General features: G+C 46.6%; 1 protein-coding gene across 2 annotated transcripts in view; it reads left to right on the forward strand.

Moving 5' to 3' along the window:
- Nucleotides 1-24,728, forward strand: part of RASGRF1 (Ras protein specific guanine nucleotide releasing factor 1) — a 686,570-nt gene that overhangs the window by 180,122 nt on the left and 481,720 nt on the right. For both annotated transcript variants that reach the window (XM_078682942.1, XM_078682943.1), the window contains one exon: nt 22,205-22,311. In XM_078682942.1, the coding sequence (XP_078539068.1) occupies nt 22,205-22,311 (107 nt within the window). The remainder of the gene's footprint in view (nt 1-22,204; nt 22,312-24,728) is intronic.

A 24,728-nucleotide genomic window follows, 5' to 3' on the forward strand; every position in this document is an offset into this window, starting at 1 on the left:
ATCTTAGGCCCCTAGGTACCTGAAACACAATAATGATAATCTATTTGTACTTTATAACTCAATATAGGCTGTCCCATAAGGGTAGGTGAGCTAAGATCAAACAACAGCAGGCAGCATTCGCATGCCATGAGTAAGTGGCACTGCACTTGTGTAAAATATATAAACACACATTATCCTGTGAGGCTAGTTCACATTCTCTTACCCCAACTATGGGTCAGCTGGGCCCCATGGAGGTAGGGCTCGGGGACCCCTGTGGTAACACACCATATACATAAGAGAGGAAAACAGAAATGAAAAATCTGCTTGTTCCCCATCTCAGGTACTTGTAACAAGCAGGTACTGCAGAGCCTGTATCAACCCCCCCACTATAACCCTCTGTCAAGGTGCGTTCCTCTTCGTAAGCCTGCGGGCTCCTGCTCCTTCCTCCCAGTAATCAAGGGAGTAAGGGTGTCACTGGGTTTGTTATATCCTAATACAACAGTTCTATTGGTCGGGCAACTCTCCCCTTTCAATTTCATGCAGCTGCGAAACCAATGTACGTGTTATGTTCAGCTCAAAGTGCCACCCTCTGTATGTTAAGTCTCAACCTACTTTAAATATCAAACAGCTGGAGTACCAGCATACAAGTGGCCCCCAGCTAAAAACCCAAAACTCAGCGTTTAAAAGACTTCTTTGTCCCACTTGATGGAAAAGTGAGTCATGTATTTCGTGGACTCCAACAGCAATCCCCATTATTCAAAGTTCTATGTGTGTGCCAGTTGAGGGCATGTATACACAATGTCACCACTATGTCCATACCTCCCATGCTACTAGTAGACAGAGAAGGGGTTTGTTGTGTTCACTAAATGGCACACAATAGAGTGTATGTTACTCATGCGTGTTATGTTCTGGGGCACACAAGGTGGCTCATGACAGACCTCAGCTGATTGGAGCTTGTTACAACATGTGTGTGTTATTACAATTGCAGCCATGGTATGTCATTGTTGAGGCTCCTCTTCCATGTTTTCAGACAGTAAATCCATTTGTGTTCACCTGTGTAAAACTTCTTAGAGATGTCAGGTCTGTTAGTGGCACCTCTCTCCAGAAACACCCAGGCTAAGTCATTATCCTTATGATTAGCTTCCAGAAAGTGGGGTGTAAACTTTGTGTTGTTTTTTTTGCAGCGTATAGTTCACCAATGTTCATTTATGCGCACCTTTATTTTGCGAGTTTTCATCCTGCCATAGAACAGACCACACAGGCAGGTGACCAAATACACCACATTCTCGCTATTTCAATTTTTAAGGGCTTTTAGGAACCATGGTCACCTTGTGTTAATGTTTACCTCTTTTGTAGGTTTTGTAAACTGGCAGGCTACACAGTTGCGACAGGGGTCATGACCTACTGGAGGTTGATTGTTCCAGAGGGTTGTCTGTGATGGATTGATTGGTGTTCGATCCAAACGAGAGTATACAAATCTGTGTTTAACATCTCGAAATCAGCCTACCCTGCCCAAGCAAAACAGATCAACAGAAAGGGCTCCTGGGAATTCCATCTAAGTCAGGCTATGAGGAACAAAGTGCAAAAGATGTCTGAAGTGTGAGCATTGGGAAATTTGCATTTTTTTCATGCAATAAAGGCTACAAACAAACAGTTGTCTCATACAACAGACAATACCCTCACACAAAGACGACATACCTGGACAGTGATCAATTCACATTAAAAATTGCAGCCCCTGGAATACCTTTCAGCTCATTTCTCATTGACTATAAAACACCAGTTTATGCAATTCCGTTTTGGCATGTGGGAAACAAAACATCTTATCCCCACTTGGAAGGACTGGTAGCAAAACCAAGAATGACGACTGTGTAAATACAAGCACGAATCTCTAACTCACATTTTTTGCATGGACCTAAAGTTCCTGACAGAAAGGAAAAAACTACTGAAAGCAATTTTTATCAAATTGAACACTCGATCCAGCAGGCAACCTGTAATCACCTGGCTATGTGGTTGCTCTATCCCCCTTGTTTGCAGGGGGGTAACATGTTTAAAGCAAACCATACAAAAATAGAACAAACAAAGGATTAACAACACAAAGTCATCACAAGGGGGAACAGATCATTTGAGAACACTCGAGATCACTTGCATCATAGTAATGATCGAGCCATCATAGCAACGTTAACCTCAAGATCTCAGTTTGCACAAGGCACTTGCACTTTCACAAAGAAGAAATCCTGGGATTATTATCAGCTATACAGGAAAATCTGTCTTCACAGTGCAGCAGTTTTAAAGAAATTTAAAGAACAATTACACCAATTAATAAGCACGGAGGCCTTACCTAGACGGTGGACCACTACTTGAGCCAGGCCAAACTTAACAGCATATTTGGACTCTACTTACAACAGAGCTATTTCACACATAGAAAAGGGAACTGCAAGACATAGGGGCCCATTATGATGTCGGGCGGATTGCCCCCGCCAGGCTGGCGGTTGCGACCGCCGGCCTGGCAGGGGCAATCCGCCCGACATCCTCTCCAGAATTCCCCCCGCCATATTAGAATGGCAGGGGGGACCGCGGCGGACGGAAAGACCATCCGCCGCTTTTTCCGCCCAGAAAATGTTTAATATGGTGGCGGTGTCTATTAGACACCGCCAGCCATATTAGCATGGGCTTTCAGACATGCGGTCTTCACTCTGGGGGCCCCCTGCGGGCCCCCAGAGTGAAGGAGGGGTGGGGGTTGCACACGGGGGGGTACCTGTGGTACCCCCCTTCATTTGCATAAACAAAGCGGCAGGCACCGCGCGGTGCTTGCCGCTTTGTTTATGTAAATGCTGTAATACATTTTTAGCGTTCTGGCGGGCGGTGCTGGGAGCACCGCCCGCCACAATGCTAAAAATGCAGGATGTGCCCGCCACTGTGATGGGCACATCCTAATACCCCCCACGGGTCCTCCGCCCTTATGGCGGGCGGTCCCATTAATTAATGGTTTTATTAGCATGATCTTATTACACAAAATATGTTTGAACTATGAACTTTGAAGGAGCATAAGAGCCCTATGACTTCTCCTACATAAAATATTGATTGCCATGTAACTTTACTGAAAACTTGTAAAGCCTTCCATTAATAATGCTCTGCCGCAGGAAAGAAAAGCCTGACACGCAAAGTATTTTTTTTAACCTCTATCTTGCACAATTGTCCTTACATTTATTAATTCAAATCTCTGTAAAATAATTGTTATTTCCAAAATATTTAATGAATGTGTTTTAATGTAATGGTTTTAAAAGACTAAACACTTGAATAAAAAATACTTGAACTTGATTGGTATTCGGATTGTGGAGTGTGTTAGAAATGGGATTTCTGGTTGGCTAGGGCATGCACCTAAGCCAGATAGAAACCACCACTCTAGTCAGGAGAAGGGAGTTACACACTGAAGACAACCCCTGCTCACCCCCTTTGTACCTTGGCAGAGCAGTCAGGCTTATCCCAGAGGCAATAGGTAAAACATTTGCGCAACACACTTACACATCAGCGACACACTAGGCACACCACAAAAGTAACTCCACACAAGGTTATATAAAACTGCCTTTGCATTATCCATACAACACATTAGAACATATCACATATATACACTGTGCACTTATCATGTATTTACAGGTATTTGCATAAATCACCAGGCCAATCGGGCCACTGTCATAAACATTTAGCATCACCAGTAAATACTGGCAGGATTACACTTAGCACAACACCTTATGACTTAACGTCAGCAACAGTGCACCAAAGTAAACACTTGCAAAGTGCACACATTTTAAATCCACCACCCTTCGATGATGAAATCACCTAGTAATATGTGAACACATTAGGTCAACTTCACATAAGGGAATCATATCCTAAATATTATCATGACCACGTTGGGTACAGTATCCCTGCACTCCTGTTATACTTATAGGGTAACCCTTACTCAGAGCGTGTAACACAGAAACCTCTGTGCCCCTATTACAGGGAATGCGGTTACCTAGTTTTCCCCCCGTAGGCTCCTGGGCTACCTGTCCCCCTACCACAGTGAATGCAGGTATTCCGGGGCACTCCCCGGCATCAAGGAATCAGAGGTCCTCTGTTGAGGTTCCCGCCGCAGTGTCCTGCACAGGTATGGTCCAAGAGACAGCCGCCTGCAATCGTGTGGCACGGCTGCAGAACCAAAGGCAGCGTTTCCCTTCCACGTGGGGGCATGGGGCCGCTAAACCTGACCAAGACCCAAACAAAAAGCTCCAGGGGCCGCCGCTGACTGCAACACAAGGGATTCAGAAAAGGGGGTGGTGATGAACAGAGTGTCTGAATTAAGCAGACCACTCTTACCCAGTCCAAAGATCAGGGCTTGATCCATCACCGTTATTTAGCTCACTGCTCCATCCCAGCTCAGAACCTGGCTATATGCAAATTAGTCTGTCCCTGGCCCAGTGCATCATGGGAACAGGGCAGACCAAACTACCAGGCCAATTCTTCACCAGAAAGGAGACAAGCTTCCGGGGACCGGTTTCTGCCATTTCAGGCGTCGTCGTCGGCCCGGCTTGCTTGAATCCTGATGGAGCAGTGAGCAAGGGACTCATGTCTGAGTACTCTGCTTAATTCAGAGACTCTGTCCATCACCACCCCTTGTTGTAAATTATTTTGTCCACCCTAGGCGTGGAAGGGTATACTCAGACGTGAGTCCCTTGCTCATTGCACCATCAGGATTCAAGCAAGCCGGGCCGAAGACGGCTGAAATGCCAGAAACCGGTCCCCGGAAGCTTGTTTCCTTCCCAGTGTAAGAATTGGCTTTTGTAGTCTGGTCTGCCGTGTTCCCATGATGCACTGGGCCAGGGACAGGCTAATTTGCATACAGCCAGGTTCTGAAACTGGGATGGTGCAATGAGCTAAAAAACGGTGTTGGATCTAGCCCTGATCTCTTGACTGGGTGAGAGTACTCTGCTTAATTCAGAGACTCTGTCCATCACCACCCCTTGTTGTAAATTATTTTGTCCACCCTAAGCGTGGAAGGGTATACTCAGATGTGAGTCCCTTGCTCATTGCACCATCAGGATTCAAGCAAGCCGGGCCGAAGACGGCTGAAATGCCAGAAACCGGTCCCCGGAAGCTTGTTTCCTTCCCAGTGTAAGAATTGGCTTTTGTAGTCTGGTCTGCCCTGTTCCCATGATGCACTGGGCCAGGGACAGGCTAATTTGCATACAGCCAGGTTCTGAAACTGGGATGGTGCAATGAGCTAAAAAACGGTGTTGGATCTAGCCCTGATCTCTTGACTGGGTGAGAGTACTCTGCTTAATTCAGAGACTCTGTCCATCACCACCCCTTGTTGTAAATTATTTTGTCCACCCTAAGCGTGGAAGGGTATACTCAGATGTGAGTCCCTTGCTCATTGCACCATCAGGATTCAAGCAAGCCGGGCCGAAGACGGCTGAAATGCCAGAAACCGGTCCCCGGAAGCTTGTTTCCTTCCCAGTGTAAGAATTGGCTTTTGTAGTCTGGTCTGCCCTGTTCCCATGATGCACTGGGCCAGGGACAGGCTAATTTGCATACAGCCAGGTTCTGAAACTGGGATGGTGCAATGAGCTAAAAAACGGTGTTGGATCTAGCCCTGATCTCTTGACTGGGTGAGAGTACTCTGCTTAATTCAGAGACTCTGTCCATCACCACCCCTTGTTGTAAATTATTTTGTCCACCCTAAGCGTGGAAGGGTATACTCAGATGTGAGTCCCTTGCTCATTGCACCATCAGGATTCAAGCAAGCCGGGCCGAAGACGGCTGAAATGCCAGAAACCGGTCCCCGGAAGCTTGTTTCCTTCCCAGTGTAAGAATTGGCTTTTGTAGTCTGGTCTGCCCTGTTCCCATGATGCACTGGGCCAGGGACAGGCTAATTTGCATACAGCCAGGTTCTGAAACTGGGATGGTGCAATGAGCTAAAAAACGGTGTTGGATCTAGCCCTGATCTCTTGACTGGGTGAGAGTACTCTGCTTAATTCAGAGACTCTGTCCATCACCACCCCTTGTTGTAAATTATTTTGTCCACCCTAAGCGTGGAAGGGTATACTCAGATGTGAGTCCCTTGCTCATTGCACCATCAGGATTCAAGCAAGCCGGGCCGAAGACGGCTGAAATGCCAGAAACCGGTCCCCGGAAGCTTGTTTCCTTCCCAGTGTAAGAATTGGCTTTTGTAGTCTGGTCTGCCCTGTTCCCATGATGCACTGGGCCAGGGACAGGCTAATTTGCATACAGCCAGGTTCTGAAACTGGGATGGTGCAATGAGCTAAAAAACGGTGTTGGATCTAGCCCTGATCTCTTGACTGGGTGAGAGTACTCTGCTTAATTCAGAGACTCTGTCCATCACCACCCCTTGTTGTAAATTATTTTGTCCACCCTAAGCGTGGAAGGGTATACTCAGATGTGAGTCCCTTGCTCATTGCACCATCAGGATTCAAGCAAGCCGGGCCGAAGACGGCTGAAATGCCAGAAACCGGTCCCCGGAAGCTTGTTTCCTTCCCAGTGTAAGAATTGGCTTTTGTAGTCTGGTCTGCCCTGTTCCCATGATGCACTGGGCCAGGGACAGGCTAATTTGCATACAGCCAGGTTCTGAAACTGGGATGGTGCAATGAGCTAAAAAACGGTGTTGGATCTAGCCCTGATCTCTTGACTGGGTGAGAGTACTCTGCTTAATTCAGAGACTCTGTCCATCACCACCCCTTGTTGTAAATTATTTTGTCCACCCTAAGCGTGGAAGGGTATACTCAGATGTGAGTCCCTTGCTCATTGCACCATCAGGATTCAAGCAAGCCGGGCCGAAGACGGCTGAAATGCCAGAAACCGGTCCCCGGAAGCTTGTTTCCTTCCCAGTGTAAGAATTGGCTTTTGTAGTCTGGTCTGCCCTGTTCCCATGATGCACTGGGCCAGGGACAGGCTAATTTGCATACAGCCAGGTTCTGAAACTGGGATGGTGCAATGAGCTAAAAAACGGTGTTGGATCTAGCCCTGATCTCTTGACTGGGTGAGAGTACTCTGCTTAATTCAGAGACTCTGTCCATCACCACCCCTTGTTGTAAATTATTTTGTCCACCCTAAGCGTGGAAGGGTATACTCAGATGTGAGTCCCTTGCTCATTGCACCATCAGGATTCAAGCAAGCCGGGCCGAAGACGGCTGAAATGCCAGAAACCGGTCCCCGGAAGCTTGTTTCCTTCCCAGTGTAAGAATTGGCTTTTGTAGTCTGGTCTGCCCTGTTCCCATGATGCACTGGGCCAGGGACAGGCTAATTTGCATACAGCCAGGTTCTGAAACTGGGATGGTGCAATGAGCTAAAAAACGGTGTTGGATCTAGCCCTGATCTCTTGACTGGGTGAGAGTACTCTGCTTAATTCAGAGACTCTGTCCATCACCACCCCTTGTTGTAAATTATTTTGTCCACCCTAAGCGTGGAAGGGTATACTCAGATGTGAGTCCCTTGCTCATTGCACCATCAGGATTCAAGCAAGCCGGGCCGAAGACGGCTGAAATGCCAGAAACCGGTCCCCGGAAGCTTGTTTCCTTCCCAGTGTAAGAATTGGCTTTTGTAGTCTGGTCTGCCCTGTTCCCATGATGCACTGGGCCAGGGACAGGCTAATTTGCATACAGCCAGGTTCTGAAACTGGGATGGTGCAATGAGCTAAAAAACGGTGTTGGATCTAGCCCTGATCTCTTGACTGGGTGAGAGTACTCTGCTTAATTCAGAGACTCTGTCCATCACCACCCCTTGTTGTAAATTATTTTGTCCACCCTAAGCGTGGAAGGGTATACTCAGATGTGAGTCCCTTGCTCATTGCACCATCAGGATTCAAGCAAGCCGGGCCGAAGACGGCTGAAATGCCAGAAACCGGTCCCCGGAAGCTTGTTTCCTTCCCAGTGTAAGAATTGGCTTTTGTAGTCTGGTCTGCCCTGTTCCCATGATGCACTGGGCCAGGGACAGGCTAATTTGCATACAGCCAGGTTCTGAAACTGGGATGGTGCAATGAGCTAAAAAACGGTGTTGGATCTAGCCCTGATCTCTTGACTGGGTGAGAGTACTCTGCTTAATTCAGAGACTCTGTCCATCACCACCCCTTGTTGTAAATTATTTTGTCCACCCTAAGCGTGGAAGGGTATACTCAGATGTGAGTCCCTTGCTCATTGCACCATCAGGATTCAAGCAAGCCGGGCCGAAGACGGCTGAAATGCCAGAAACCGGTCCCCGGAAGCTTGTTTCCTTCCCAGTGTAAGAATTGGCTTTTGTAGTCTGGTCTGCCCTGTTCCCATGATGCACTGGGCCAGGGACAGGCTAATTTGCATACAGCCAGGTTCTGAAACTGGGATGGTGCAATGAGCTAAAAAACAGTGTTGGATCTAGCCCTGATCTCTTGACTGGGTGAGAGTACTCTGCTTAATTCAGAGACTCTGTCCATCACCACCCCTTGTTGTAAATTATTTTGTCCACCCTAAGCGTGGAAGGGTATACTCAGATGTGAGTCCCTTGCTCATTGCACCATCAGGATTCAAGCAAGCCGGGCCGAAGACGGCTGAAATGCCAGAAACCGGTCCCCGGAAGCTTGTTTCCTTCCCAGTGTAAGAATTGGCTTTTGTAGTCTGGTCTGCCCTGTTCCCATGATGCACTGGGCCAGGGACAGGCTAATTTGCATACAGCCAGGTTCTGAAACTGGGATGGTGCAATGAGCTAAAAAACGGTGTTGGATCTAGCCCTGATCTCTTGACTGGGTGAGAGTACTCTGCTTAATTCAGAGACTCTGTCCATCACCACCCCTTGTTGTAAATTATTTTGTCCACCCTAAGCGTGGAAGGGTATACTCAGATGTGAGTCCCTTGCTCATTGCACCATCAGGATTCAAGCAAGCCGGGCCGAAGACGGCTGAAATGCCAGAAACCGGTCCCCGGAAGCTTGTTTCCTTCCCAGTGTAAGAATTGGCTTTTGTAGTCTGGTCTGCCCTGTTCCCATGATGCACTGGGCCAGGGACAGGCTAATTTGCATACAGCCAGGTTCTGAAACTGGGATGGTGCAATGAGCTAAAAAACGCTGTTGGATCTAGCCCTGATCTCTTGACTGGGTGAGAGTACTCTGCTTAATTCAGAGACTCTGTCCATCACCACCCCTTGTTGTAAATTATTTTGTCCACCCTAAGCGTGGAAGGGTATACTCAGATGTGAGTCCCTTGCTCATTGCACCATCAGGATTCAAGCAAGCCGGGCCGAAGACGGCTGAAATGCCAGAAACCGGTCCCCGGAAGCTTGTTTCCTTCCCAGTGTAAGAATTGGCTTTTGTAGTCTGGTCTGCCCTGTTCCCATGATGCACTGGGCCAGGGACAGGCTAATTTGCATACAGCCAGGTTCTGAAACTGGGATGGTGCAATGAGCTAAAAAACGGTGTTGGATCTAGCCCTGATCTCTTGACTGGGTGAGAGTACTCTGCTTAATTCAGAGACTCTGTCCATCACCACCCCTTGTTGTAAATTATTTTGTCCACCCTAAGCGTGGAAGGGTATACTCAGATGTGAGTCCCTTGCTCATTGCACCATCAGGATTCAAGCAAGCCGGGCCGAAGACGGCTGAAATGCCAGAAACCGGTCCCCGGAAGCTTGTTTCCTTCCCAGTGTAAGAATTGGCTTTTGTAGTCTGGTCTGCCCTGTTCCCATGATGCACTGGGCCAGGGACAGGCTAATTTGCATACAGCCAGGTTCTGAAACTGGGATGGTGCAATGAGCTAAAAAACGGTGTTGGATCTAGCCCTGATCTCTTGACTGGGTGAGAGTACTCTGCTTAATTCAGAGACTCTGTCCATCACCACCCCTTGTTGTAAATTATTTTGTCCACCCTAAGCGTGGAAGGGTATACTCAGATGTGAGTCCCTTGCTCATTGCACCATCAGGATTCAAGCAAGCCGGGCCGAAGACGGCTGAAATGCCAGAAACCGGTCCCCGGAAGCTTGTTTCCTTCCCAGTGTAAGAATTGGCTTTTGTAGTCTGGTCTGCCCTGTTCCCATGATGCACTGGGCCAGGGACAGGCTAATTTGCATACAGCCAGGTTCTGAAACTGGGATGGTGCAATGAGCTAAAAAACGGTGTTGGATCTAGCCCTGATCTCTTGACTGGGTGAGAGTACTCTGCTTAATTCAGAGACTCTGTCCATCACCACCCCTTGTTGTAAATTATTTTGTCCACCCTAAGCGTGGAAGGGTATACTCAGATGTGAGTCCCTTGCTCATTGTACCATCAGGATTCAAGCAAGCCGGGCCGAAGACGGCTGAAATGCCAGAAACCGGTCCCCGGAAGCTTGTTTCCTTCCCAGTGTAAGAATTGGCTTTTGTAGTCTGGTCTGCCCTGTTCCCATGATGCACTGGGCCAGGGACAGGCTAATTTGCATACAGCCAGGTTCTGAAACTGGGATGGTGCAATGAGCTAAAAAACGGTGTTGGATCTAGCCCTGATCTCTTGACTGGGTGAGAGTACTCTGCTTAATTCAGAGACTCTGTCCATCACCACCCCTTGTTGTAAATTATTTTGTCCACCCTAAGCGTGGAAGGGTATACTCAGATGTGAGTCCCTTGCTCATTGCACCATCAGGATTCAAGCAAGCCGGGCCGAAGACGGCTGAAATGCCAGAAACCGGTCCCCGGAAGCTTGTTTCCTTCCCAGTGTAAGAATTGGCTTTTGTAGTCTGGTCTGCCCTGTTCCCATGATGCACTGGGCCAGGGACAGGCTAATTTGCATACAGCCAGGTTCTGAAACTGGGATGGTGCAATGAGCTAAAAAACGGTGTTGGATCTAGCCCTGATCTCTTGACTGGGTGAGAGTACTCTGCTTAATTCAGAGACTCTGTCCATCACCACCCCTTGTTGTAAATTATTTTGTCCACCCTAAGCGTGGAAGGGTATACTCAGATGTGAGTCCCTTGCTCATTGCACCATCAGGATTCAAGCAAGCCGGGCCGAAGACGGCTGAAATGCCAGAAACCGGTCCCCGGAAGCTTGTTTCCTTCCCAGTGTAAGAATTGGCTTTTGTAGTCTGGTCTGCCCTGTTCCCATGATGCACTGGGCCAGGGACAGGCTAATTTGCATACAGCCAGGTTCTGAAACTGGGATGGTGCAATGAGCTAAAAAACGGTGTTGGATCTAGCCCTGATCTCTTGACTGGGTGAGAGTACTCTGCTTAATTCAGAGACTCTGTCCATCACCACCCCTTGTTGTAAATTATTTTGTCCACCCTAAGCGTGGAAGGGTATACTCAGATGTGAGTCCCTTGCTCATTGCACCATCAGGATTCAAGCAAGCCGGGCCGAAGACGGCTGAAATGCCAGAAACCGGTCCCCGGAAGCTTGTTTCCTTCCCAGTGTAAGAATTGGCTTTTGTAGTCTGGTCTGCCCTGTTCCCATGATGCACTGGGCCAGGGACAGGCTAATTTGCATACAGCCAGGTTCTGAAACTGGGATGGTGCAATGAGCTAAAAATTGGTGTTGGATCTAGCCCTGATCTCTTGACTGGGTGAGAGTACTCTGCTTAATTCAGAGACTCTGTCCATCACCACCCCTTGTTGTAAATTATTTTGTCCACCCTAAGCGTGGAAGGGTATACTCAGATGTGAGTCCCTTGCTCATTGCACCATCAGGATTCAAGCAAGCCGGGCCGAAGACGGCTGAAATGCCAGAAACCGGTCCCCGGAAGCTTGTTTCCTTCCCAGTGTAAGAATTGGCTTTTGTAGTCTGGTCTGCCCTGTTCCCATGATGCACTGGGCCAGGGACAGGCTAATTTGCATACAGCCAGGTTCTGAAACTGGGATGGTGCAATGAGCTAAAAAACGGTGTTGGATCTAGCCCTGATCTCTTGACTGGGTGAGAGTACTCTGCTTAATTCAGAGACTCTGTCCATCACCACCCCTTGTTGTAAATTATTTTGTCCACCCTAAGCGTGGAAGGGTATACTCAGATGTGAGTCCCTTGCTCATTGCACCATCAGGATTCAAGCAAGCCGGGCCGAAGACGGCTGAAATGCCAGAAACCGGTCCCCGGAAGCTTGTTTCCTTCCCAGTGTAAGAATTGGCTTTTGTAGTCTGGTCTGCCCTGTTCCCATGATGCACTGGGCCAGGGACAGGCTAATTTGCATACAGCCAGGTTCTGAAACTGGGATGGTGCAATGAGCTAAAAAACGGTGTTGGATCTAGCCCTGATCTCTTGACTGGGTGAGAGTACTCTGCTTAATTCAGAGACTCTGTCCATCACCACCCCTTGTTGTAAATTATTTTGTCCACCCTAAGCGTGGAAGGGTATACTCAGATGTGAGTCCCTTGCTCATTGCACCATCAGGATTCAAGCAAGCCGGGCCGAAGACGGCTGAAATGCCAGAAACCGGTCCCCGGAAGCTTGTTTCCTTCCCAGTGTAAGAATTGGCTTTTGTAGTCTGGTCTGCCCTGTTCCCATGATGCACTGGGCCAGGGACAGGCTAATTTGCATACAGCCAGGTTCTGAAACTGGGATGGTGCAATGAGCTAAAAAACGGTGTTGGATCTAGCCCTGATCTCTTGACTGGGTGAGAGTACTCTGCTTAATTCAGAGACTCTGTCCATCACCACCCCTTGTTGTAAATTATTTTGTCCACCCTAAGCGTGGAAGGGTATACTCAGATGTGAGTCCCTTGCTCATTGCACCATCAGGATTCAAGCAAGCCGGGCCGAAGACGGCTGAAATGCCAGAAACCGGTCCCCGGAAGCTTGTTTCCTTCCCAGTGTAAGAATTGGCTTTTGTAGTCTGGTCTGCCCTGTTCCCATGATGCACTGGGCCAGGGACAGGCTAATTTGCATACAGCCAGGTTCTGAAACTGGGATGGTGCAATGAGCTAAAAAACGGTGTTGGATCTAGCCCTGATCTCTTGACTGGGTGAGAGTACTCTGCTTAATTCAGAGACTCTGTCCATCACCACCCCTTGTTGTAAATTATTTTGTCCACCCTAAGCGTGGAAGGGTATACTCAGATGTGAGTCCCTTGCTCATTGCACCATCAGGATTCAAGCAAGCCGGGCCGAAGACGGCTGAAATGCCAGAAACCGGTCCCCGGAAGCTTGTTTCCTTCCCAGTGTAAGAATTGGCTTTTGTAGTCTGGTCTGCCCTGTTCCCATGATGCACTGGGCCAGGGACAGGCTAATTTGCATACAGCCAGGTTCTGAAACTGGGATGGTGCAATGAGCTAAAAAACGGTGTTGGATCTAGCCCTGATCTCTTGACTGGGTGAGAGTACTCTGCTTAATTCAGAGACTCTGTCCATCACCACCCCTTGTTGTAAATTATTTTGTCCACCCTAAGCGTGGAAGGGTATACTCAGATGTGAGTCCCTTGCTCATTGCACCATCAGGATTCAAGCAAGCCGGGCCGAAGACGGCTGAAATGCCAGAAACCGGTCCCCGGAAGCTTGTTTCCTTCCCAGTGTAAGAATTGGCTTTTGTAGTCTGGTCTGCCCTGTTCCCATGATGCACTGGGCCAGGGACAGGCTAATTTGCATACAGCCAGGTTCTGAAACTGGGATGGTGCAATGAGCTAAAAAACGGTGTTGGATCTAGCCCTGATCTCTTGACTGGGTGAGAGTACTCTGCTTAATTCAGAGACTCTGTCCATCACCACCCCTTGTTGTAAATTATTGCAACACAAGGGAGCCAGAAGGATTCCTAATTCTTGTCGACTCCGCTCTCCCTTGCGTGACTGCCATCTCGTCGGGCAAGATCGTCACTCCGGTACAACCCGCACCGCTGGGGCCCTCCTCAGACCTCCGTCTGCCTCTACGGAGATCCTCCAAATCCCTGCGTCTTCAGGTGGAGCCCTCATGCTCCGGCAACACATGGGGCTCTCTGCTTCCTGGATGAAGGCCCCGCCCACAACCAGGCAACCTCCGCCTGACTTCCGGCTTCTCGAATAACGTAGTGCTGCTGCCCGCAGGGTTCCTCACACCTGCTCATGGTGCCGCAGTCCAAACCAGTTCTGGGGGTGCTTGGTACTTGTCAAGTGCACAACAGTCCCCAATGTAAGTTTAGGCCCTGGCCCCAGACACACCACAGGGGGCCGGAGCCGTCATTGTGTAAGGCAGGCACAGTCCTATTAAGATACAGGTGCTACTCCTCCCATCACTCCAAATGCAGATCAGGCATATTCAACCTAGTGTTTACTCACCCAGACTCTCTGGAGCCACTGCACCTCCCCAGTCCCTGTCACTCCAAGGTCAGACAGTCAATACACAACAGGCAGGCAAAAAGACAAATAGCACACAGAAATGCCTACGTCCAAAAGTGGCATTTCTAAAATAGTGATAATAAATCTTCAAACACCAGTACGCAGCATTGATCATCACTATTCCAAACATACCAAACTTGATCACGCTACCACTCTCATGTCGGGAATTACCATTGAAGCACATATCAGGGAATCCCCAATGCATGCCTATGAGAGGGCAGACTCACAGCAGTAAGAAACCAAATAGGCTGTTTGTCACTACCAGGTCATGCCACACAGGTAAGGCACATGTCCTACCCTTTACCTACACTGCACCCTGCCCATGGGGCTAGCTAGGGCTTAGGGGTGACTGATATTTAGTAAAACGGGAGTCACAGACGTGGCAACCACTTTATGTGCGAGGTCACAGAAGCAGTAAACTACGTGTGTTGGCCCTGCAGTGGCAGAGGCCTGAGACAGGTTTGAAAGGATACATTGGTCGGTAGCGCAAGCAGCGCTGCAAGCCCACCAGTAGCATTTAATTTAGTGGCCCTGGGAATATGAGATACAACTGTACAAGGGACTGATAGGTAAATTAAATCTGCCATACAGGTGTAGACCAATCTTACCAAGTCTACCATAGAGAGCACATGCACTTCAGCACTGAACAGCAGTAATAAAGTGCACAGAGTCCAAAAACCTCCAACAACAGGTCAGAATAAATACCGGAGGAAGTCAAAAGGTTCTGGGATGACCCTGCAAAAAGGGCCAAGTCTAACAGTGTGTAACAGTGGGTCACGTATATTTGTATTCTGTTTAAATGGAAACAGTGGGGGAGACCACTGCTTGGATCCACCATTCAGTATCCTCCAATGTTTTTAAATGATGTTCTGTACTTTATTTGAAATGGGGCAGTATGTGGTGATACAAGCACTCCTGTCAGTGTTGTGTTTCTGGTGTGTCTCCAGCAATTCCTCTCTGTTGTTATTCTTCACCCTTTTTCTTGCCTACCTCGCGGTTTTTCTAGGATAATGGTGTGCCAGAAGTTTTTCATCCAGAAGCATGGCCTGTGTCTCAAACCTTTCCAAAGATGGACACATGCGCTTTATTTGCAAGAATTGTCCCACTGGGAGGTTCTCACGTAGGGCCCTAGGATGGAAACTGTCGTACAAGAGCAGACTGTTCTTCTCTGTGGTTTTATTATGAACTCTCGTCTCAATGCCACCATGACCAACAGTAATCCACAGATCCAGGAACACTGACTCTTCTTTACATATTGTATGAGTGATCCTCAAGTGCCTGTCTCTGGAGCTGACCCAAGTGTCAAAGTCCATGGCCTACTGTTCACTGCCATGCCATATTATCAGTATATCATCTATGTATTTGCGCCACAACTTGTTGTTGTCATTGTATGGGTTCTCCTGGGTAAAAATGTGGTCTACCTCGAATTGGTAAACATACAGCTAGGCCATACTAGGAGCGAAGGCACTCACCGTTGATGTCCCCTGTATTTGGTAGAATATCACTCCTTCAAAGGCAAAAACGTTTTCTGTCAGTGCCAGTTCTTCACATTCCAAAAGAAATTATTTTGGAGTCATGAAATCACACTCTGTTTCTGCCAGAATCCCTTCTACAACCTCCAGGGTCCATCTCTGCGGGATGCTGTTATACAGCGCTTCTATATCCATAGTTTTTATCATATCTTTTGGAGTTGTAAACACCATATCTTGAAGCAGACATAAGACATCGTTAGTGTCGCGTAATTGCAAGGTCGTTGTTTTCGCAATTGGCTTCAGGAACCATTCACCAAAGTGTGACAATGGTTCCAGCAGTGATCCTACCCCCGACACAATCAGTCTTCCAGGGGGCGTTAATCTTTGTTACTGTATTTTGGGTAGGGTGTAAAACCTTGGGATTCTGGATTGCGCCACAATAAGCAATTTCGCCTGATTAGTGATTCAATCTTGGACTTGTGCCTCCACCACCATAGATTTAATCCTGTTGGTTAGTCTCAAAGTGGGTTCCAGAGCTTCATAACTCCCTCTATCCGAGAGGCGAAGACATTCAGTGTTGTACATGGCTTTGTCCATGACCACTATTGCTCCCCATTTAACGGCTAGTTTAATAACCAGCTCGTTGTTGTTTTTCAGGGTTTCAAAACCATGAGTCTCTTTTTTATTGAGGTTGTGGAAGATCTTGTAGGTGTTGCACTCAATCTCATCAATCTCCCCGAGGACTGCCTGTTCAAATGCCAATACTTCACATGGGAGTGACTGTGATGGGGATAGGAAGGTAGATTTTCTCCTTAGTCCTGTGTTCTGATCTCCCTCTACGGAGATATGCAAAGAAAGCCTGTAACTTGACCCGTCTGAAAAACTGTGCCAATTCGGTACATAAGGTAAATAGGTCAGCTCTAAGGGTGGGAACAAATCACAAACCATTTGTTAGGACCCCCATTTCAAATGCTGGTGAGGGTGGTTGTTCTCAAGTTTACTACAATGGTGAATCCATGCTCCTAGGTGGAATGGGTTCCTTCACTTTGCTCCTCGTGACCATCTGGGCTGGTTCTTGGTCCTCCCTTTGCACCCAGGGTGCATGTTTGCGGGTTTTTTGTCTCCCTCTTCTTTGGCTTCTGCCTCTGTAGAAAAAAGGTGAGCCCCTTTGATGGAAGGGAAATCCTTGTTGCATTGGGGGGAAGGGTTGGGGTCAGTATCCAAAGGGCATCATTGGTAGACTGCTAGTTGCCTTCAGATAGAATGGTCTTGGAGGGCCATTCGATAACCGGGGGTACAAGGCAGGGTTGCGCTTGCTCCCCTCTCTTATATTCCTTGTAGGGTGAACCCTACATTCAAACAATATTGAAAAATACCAAGATCAGACCACCTGAGTTCAATGGTCATACCACCAAAGTATTGCCCTATGACAATGCTGTTACAGTAATGACCACAGACATGGAAACGTCACTGCGGGAAGCCGAGAGAGGAGCCATTCACTAAGGAAAGTCTCAGGATATCTCCAAAACAGTGGCTCATATAGTCTGTAATAATATTATCCAGTTCCAAAGCCGTGGAAAGAGCGACAATGCCACTTATTTGGGAGTCAATATACCTACGAAAGCAGGGAAAAAATTTCATTAAATTAACATCCACTATTACATGAGATACATAAACACCTGAAATATATGAATAATTGCATTTTAGAATTATAGGCTCTTGCAATATAATTAAATTAGGTATTGTACCTGTTTAGAGCAATTCCTCGTGGATAGAAAGAGGTGGATGGACATATCCGAATTTTAGACTGTATTCTTATGCTGCATTGCTACAACACTTGAATTATATGCTCACAGGTCAACGGGATTTTGCACCCGAGTCAAGGGAGAGGGTGCGATAAAATACAAACTAAAAAAGGAAAGGTAGCTAGGTGTGTTATTACTAAAGATTACTGAGTAAAGCTATTTTTTTTAAAGTTGGGTCTCAGACGGTGCTGCTCATAATTCATGGGCCAGAGTGACCGTCAAGCTCAACATGGCGAGGTACAGCTACGACACCCGTCTGGCCAATTATTGCTGGATAAATGCTGTCGACTATATGGGAACCAGCTGGGATTTTAGAAAATCTGTGATATCTATACAGTCAAGCAAATCTACTCCTTTCAGAAGCTGCAGGATAAATTCAGTCTTGAGAAGCAGCATCACTTTAAATATCTACAAATGAGAGACATTTTTAAAATTTCAGACAAGCAGGATATCACTCACGATGGTGTCTATCATACATGCCCTACTGATTCACGGGGGATGGTCGCGGGCAATATTAAGCAGTATACTGTTTCTTATCTTATCTGACCTTGAAATGGGTGATAAAGATTTCCAGATAGAAAATTGGGCTAAAAGACTTGAGAACGATTAATATAATGTATTTTTTCAGACATTCATAAACCTAGGCCACGAGGTACTACTCAGCCAAATTAAGGATTCGGAAATAGAAAATAATATATAACTTTTATCATGCACCAATTAAATTATTTAATTTGGGCAGGTGGCCAAATTCAAATTGCTCTTGCTGCAGGGCTCTGGACGCAGAGATTGTCCATGTGCTCACAATGGATATAAAATTAAGAGAATGTTATGGGGAAATTATGAATTTTGTTGGGCACTATTATGTGCGCACAGATTAAACTAACCTTGCAATTCATATTACTTGAGATAGATTGCTGGAACAAATTTGAGACCGCCAAATGATATCCATTGTTTGTCGCCATTGTTGTGGCCAGAAGTTGCATTGCTGCGGATTGGTTAAGGATGAGTCACCATTTATTTGGCAATAGCTATCCCAAAATCTATCAAACTATTACAAGGAGAAAAGAGGAGAAATGCTGCTAGCTCCTTTGAGTGGTTGTTCCAAGAGTTTCTTGATCCGAACACCCACCCTGAATAGACAGATCGTCCTCTAACTCACACTGCTGGTGTCTGTTCTTACTATATGTTGTGGAGGGGGATAAGGATATCCCTTTGGACAAGTTTTTCAGGCAATATCACCACTGCAACATCTGGTATATCTCCAGGCACACAGGAACAACCAACTTGTAATCCCCCGAAGATGGGTCCCAGTGGGATAGCTACGTTGTCTAAGGAGGTACAGATGAAGATGTGCCTGTGGGACCAGATAAAGAGCTGTCACCATCTCCGCCTGAACAGTCAACCATAAGCTTGCCATGGCTGACTAAAGGTGGAGAAGGTAACGAAAGGATGTAGCTTTACAGCTAGAGCAGTCGACCTCGAAGCTGGGGAGCCGTGTTCGAGTATCGGCAACAACGCTCAACATCCTGTGATTCTGGGCAAATCACCTAATCTCCCTGTGCCTAAAAAATGAAAGTGTCCCTGTGTAAGGAAACTGGTGCTCACGTAAAGTGCATTGATACCCGATATCTTCGGGTCTAGTTCACGCTATATAAAACTCTAAAAAATAAATAAATGTTTAAACGAAGATGGCCGTTAGCTTCTGTTGCCACTGGGGAGGAATATACACTAATCCTAGATCTGTACAAAAAAGAGCTCCTATGAACTGGAGACTCTAGGTGGCTGAAGGAGGGATTTATTCTCATTGGTAGAAAAACATGTTTTTTCAGAGTTCTGCTTCTATGCCCTTACAGCCACAAATTAAGTAATCATCTAAGTATGAAAAAAGCAAGCTACCCAGAGCATGAAGATTATCCACCAAAGGTGCTTAGGTCTTTGTGAATATTGTTGGATCTGAAGAAAGACAAGGGAATAATGCAGCACTGGTCATGTTATCCTGCAAGGAAAAACCTTAGAAACCTCTGGGAGTCTGCATGAATTGGAATGTGTAAGTATGTGTCCAACAAGTTCAAAGAAACCAAGTAAATACCAGAAAGAACCAGAGGAATGATGGACTGAATGGTTACCATCTTGATTATTTTTGGGTGAGGGATGAAAGCATTTGCTCTCTTTAGATCCAGAACAGGAAGAAAGTCCCCTGTTACTTTTTAGACCACATAAAATAGAAAGTAGCATCCCTAGTCTCTTTCCTCCTTTACAACTGGTCTGATTACTTCTTTAAGAGGAAGCTTCTATACACCTTGCCTTAATGCATGATGATGAAGGGGACATTGAGGAATTGGCGTTGTGCAGAAAGAATCTTCAGCGGTTGAGATGAAGTATATTTTGTAACCTTGGGACACAATCTGTAGAACATAATAATCCTTCACCGTTGTTTTCCGGATTTCCGCATGGTGAAGAAGCCTTCCATAATGTTCAGGGGATGAGGGCGGTGGAGGAGATAGAGCTCTGGAGCCGGGACTTATAATAATTGAGAACATTCTGGCCACGAGCCCTTCTACGAAAGAGCTGGTTGAAACCTTTACAGGGTTGGAAAAAGGCACGCTAGAAACCAAAATGTCTTCCCCTTGAAAGAGGGCGGATGTCCTCTGCAGCCCTTTTAAGCTACTCTTCTAGCTAAGGTCCAAATAGATTACTGCCATTGAACTGAAGGCATGGGTGTCCGAGAGTTGTTCCTGCTTCATATCCAGAGGTGCCTTCTTGAAAGTATTGCAGACACAGAAGCTGCAGCTCATAGTCCATAAAACAAGCCGATAAAAATCTGACTCCCTGCTCCATCGTGGAAAGTCTTACAGTGAGGACTGCTAGCATTTCTCTGCTAATACCTTAAAGCCATGAAACAGTGATTGCACTGTGTATGTGGCATACACTCCAGTTCCAAAAGTAAAGTTAGGTGCTGTGTACACTCTCTTAAAAACACCATCCACACTCTTATCCTTAGCATCGGCTGGAGATGCCCCCCAGAGATGATGGTTGCCCCAGAGGGTGGTCCCGCTATGAAGAAGTCAACCTTGACTGATACTGGGAATTCTTGAAATCCCCCGAGAATGTATCTTCTCACCCAGAATCTTGCATAAGATGACTTTGCCACATATGCCCATTCTCTGGATAAATTGTTCCTCGTGGCTCTGTGAATTGCCAGTGAATAAGGTGCTTTGCGTCAATAATGCGCAAAAAATTCCTCTTCATCAGCGATGAGACAGGCAAAGCGAGATTGTCACCTATCATTAGCAGGAGATGCCTGTTGAAGGGATTTATTTTCGAAAGAATCTTCCTCTTTCTGCTTCCTCTTGTTTCTATAGCAGTAAATAAAATACTGCTGCTAAGAAGCACACTGCCAGGAACCAGGAGTGGCGAAAGCAAAGTCGCCGAGTCCAATTTATGCAAAGCAGCGCAAGTATGCTCTATTTCCCGCTTCCCCGGTTGCCGGGGCAACCGCTGCTCTAGCAGGCCAAGTCTTGCGGGACTGCCGTCATGCTGAAGTCCTCCCGCTAACAAACCCAATCTCCTTACCCTGAAGAAAGCCTAAAGTGCGTTCCCCGAGGAAGAGCGCTCTCCATTAATGGCCCAGTGAAAGGGTGGCATAAAATAAGGACTGACTCAAGCGCATTCCATTAAAGCCCGGGGTTAGCTGCAGGAGACGACCACTGGAACGGGCATATCTGAAATATTCTAAAAGAAAGAAAACACATTCATTTATATTAATATAAATATAATAGCATGCACTTACCAACATAGAGGAGCCTTGTGCTCACTGCAGGGAGCCCTATCTGGATTATTGTGTCCAGTTATGAAGGCCACATCAAGGGTATCATATCCATCTCTGGAGACCACATCTGTAGAACTGTATCCACATCTGGAATATTGAAGCAAGTCTTGGCTGTTGCATCTGCATTTTGCATCTAGATATGGTGTCATACTTAAGGGTACACTGTGGAAAAGAAGTGAGAATGGAACTTTATGGAGAAATCCAATATACTGAAGGGAATTTACGCAGGCTAAGAGGCAGCATTTTTTTTGTTTTTTTTAAGTAAAAGTACATTTTTTGTCCCTCAAGCCAAGATAAGTGTCTGAATAGGTAACAAAGTGATTTGGGGTCAGAGGTCAATTTGAAACTGGTGTGAAGGTGCTTAAAACAAAGTCATTGTACTATTAGTCTGGAAAGTTGTCCGAGGAGTAACATCATTAAAACAAGTTTTGTCTACAACAACAGTGAATTCATGGAACAGATTCTAGTGAAGTGCACAGAAGGTAGCTGAATTGGTAAAAGCTGGCTAAGCACTGGGAACAATAGTATTCAATAAGGAAGGTAGAGCTGGGGACCCTGGATGACCTGTGTTTCAGGGGTTGATAGTGACTGGGCAGGATGGATGGACAGGTGGTTGTCACATTATGCAATCTGCTATGTTTCAGGTTGGGATACCTTCTCCTAGGAGCCTTCTGCAGGTAGTGGAAGCTTTGCTTGCTAGGATTCTCATTTAATTCATTCTTGAAGCATAAGCTCTGATGTGGGACGTCTTCTCACCTTGAGCTTTGATTGTGGGTTTGACTTTTTAAAGTTATTGATGGTGAAGATATTTTTACATTATTAATTCTGATTCCTGTATTTTTTACAGTATTATTTCACTATTAACTTCAACCACGAGCACCAGAAGATGCTGGAACTGAGAACAGAAGACGCGCAGGACTGCGATGACTGGGTGTCCGCGATAACACAAGCCAGGTAAGTGGGACTGGTCCAAGATGGGTTGGGAGAAAGGGGTGCTTGAGGACAGCGTCCCCTGGAGGAAGAGGGAGAAACAAGACAGAAAGTCAATGAGAAGAGAGAGGCAAAGGTGGAGAGAAAGAGATGAGAGTCTGAAGACAGAAGATGAGTTAAAATGAGAGAGGGCCGGAGAGGCCTGAGTTAAGAAAGGAAGGGGAAATTATGGGGAAAACAAAGAGGGAGGAGAAAGAGTAAGAAAAGAGGGAGAGGCTGTAAGAAGCAAGAGAGTGAGTGCAGAGAGAGAGAGGAGGTAAGTGAATGAGATTTTGTGTTTTGATACAAAGAGTGACTAAACGTCTGCTGTAAAAAGGAACACCAACTATACCAACTATATGTGGTGGAATGAGCACACAGGAGGTTCCAGGGGAAACCATGCCCCTATGCCTTCGGGCTTTCTACCTGCCCGCGCAGCGCTTCTCCTTCCTGACTCAGCGACCCCTCCAGGCTCAGACGGCTAGCCAGTCTCAGCTCTGGTGCCTTGTACCTGCAGAAGAACAGCCAGATCTACAAAGGCTCCACCATCACAAACTCACTCCATACTCAATCTTGTGTGTACCCTGTTTCTTCTCCGACTTCCCCCAAGGTACCCAGACATGGCATAATGAGCAGCAGAACTATAAATACACAAATAAATAAATAAATAAATAGCAGAGAGGGCAATCATTATTTATTCCCTGTCTACTGGGCACATCCTTGTGAATACCGAGATGGGTACAGTTACCCCTCTAGAAATAAAATCCCAGCCTATCCATGGAGGAGCCTCTAACTATCTCTCTGGCTTGCCTATATTCTAGGCCTGGGTGGTGAACTTCACTCCGTTCACGGAGTTTGCAGAGTTTTCCATACTCAGCGCTCTGCGTAGCACGCATATTTTGTTTTTTTTCCCTTGCTCGCACTGGTCAATGTCAAGTTGGCGAGCGATGAAATCCACCTCACAGCGAGATTTCTCAACATGGGCAGTCAGAATTCTCAATACGGGCAGTCACGGATCGTCACGACTGCTCACGTTGAGAAAACGTCTGTTCGCATTGAGAAAGCTGCCGCTCACGCCTAACTCCGCAAACTCTGCTCAGGACTACTATATTCTCGATCTGGTGTAGTGTACCATATATCAGCATGTGCACGTCAAGCCAGACGTGAATCAATCAGGATTTAGAGTAAAACAGAGTGCACTCTGCTGGACATCCGATATGGCTCAAATGTGGCTTTCAGTGACAGGTACTGGCAGTCCTTTTAAGCCTGTCTGACTTCCATGCAGTGGATTATGGGTGCTGGTAGACCAGCGCGAATAGGTGATGGGACTAGAAGGGATAGCCACGCGTGTCTAGACATTTCTGGTGCAGCAGGGCAAATGATGACGGGGCAGTGCCATTCATGAATGCTGGCGCATACCCAGGGTTTGATGAGGAGGAAGGGGCTCACACTGAATGTGTGGCAGACAGAGATTGTGGTTGTATGATTGGTATTTCCCATTGCTCTTATTTTTTGTGTTTGTTATTGCATGAGTAAAATAACGCAAAAGGCGGGATGCTAAACCTTTACTTAGACTGGTTATCCCACAGATATATACAGGCTATAGGCCAAGGTGTGGCCCCTGAGAGAGAGCCATCTGCCCTATGGTGACTTTTGTGGCCTTGGTTAGGCCCTTCTCATTTAGGGATGCTCTATCTACATCTTGTATAACAAAAAATGTGTGTGTTTAGTTTGACCACAACTTTATTGTACAAAGAACTGAACTGTTCAATGACATTAATGTCCTTAGCCTTCGAGGGGTAAGAGGCAGATATGTGAAGTAGCAACAGGCGTCATCCACCATTTTACCATTGATTAGCATAGTCCCGTTCCTGGGCACATAATTTCTCGCTGAAGACGTTCGCCATTTTGTCTTCAGTGAGTAGTGAAACTCACTGTACACCATTCTAGTTCGTCTCATTTACTTTCTTCAGACTATAAAACAGAGCAATTAGAGACATTTTAAAACTTAGGCCACATGATTGTGTCACTCCTGAGTTGGCGCGGCTACATTGGCTTCTTATTGGCAGTTGTTTCCAGTTTAAGATACTGACTTCTGTCCATGAGCATGTCAGTGAAAGTGGCTGTGTACTTTTCAGAAGCCCTTTCCAGATACGTTCTTATTTACTCCCAGAAATGCCCTATAATACTGTGTCCCTAAGACAATAAAGAGTTAACCTGGGGACAAACTTAGCAGTAGTAGTGTCACATCTGTGGAACACCCCCCTGTGGTATCTGAGCCCTGACAATAAAAATGTGAGTTTCAGGAAGCCAGCCCTTTATTTTTTGAAGTTTGGACTCAGGAAGTACTTTACAAGGTTTATAGTTTTACCAGTGAGCACTGGATTTAGTATGGTTCATGC

Source organism: Lissotriton helveticus, chromosome 3_1, assembly GCF_964261635.1.
Source record: "Lissotriton helveticus chromosome 3_1, aLisHel1.1, whole genome shotgun sequence".
In the NCBI taxonomy this organism is placed as follows: domain Eukaryota; kingdom Metazoa; phylum Chordata; class Amphibia; order Caudata; family Salamandridae; genus Lissotriton; species Lissotriton helveticus.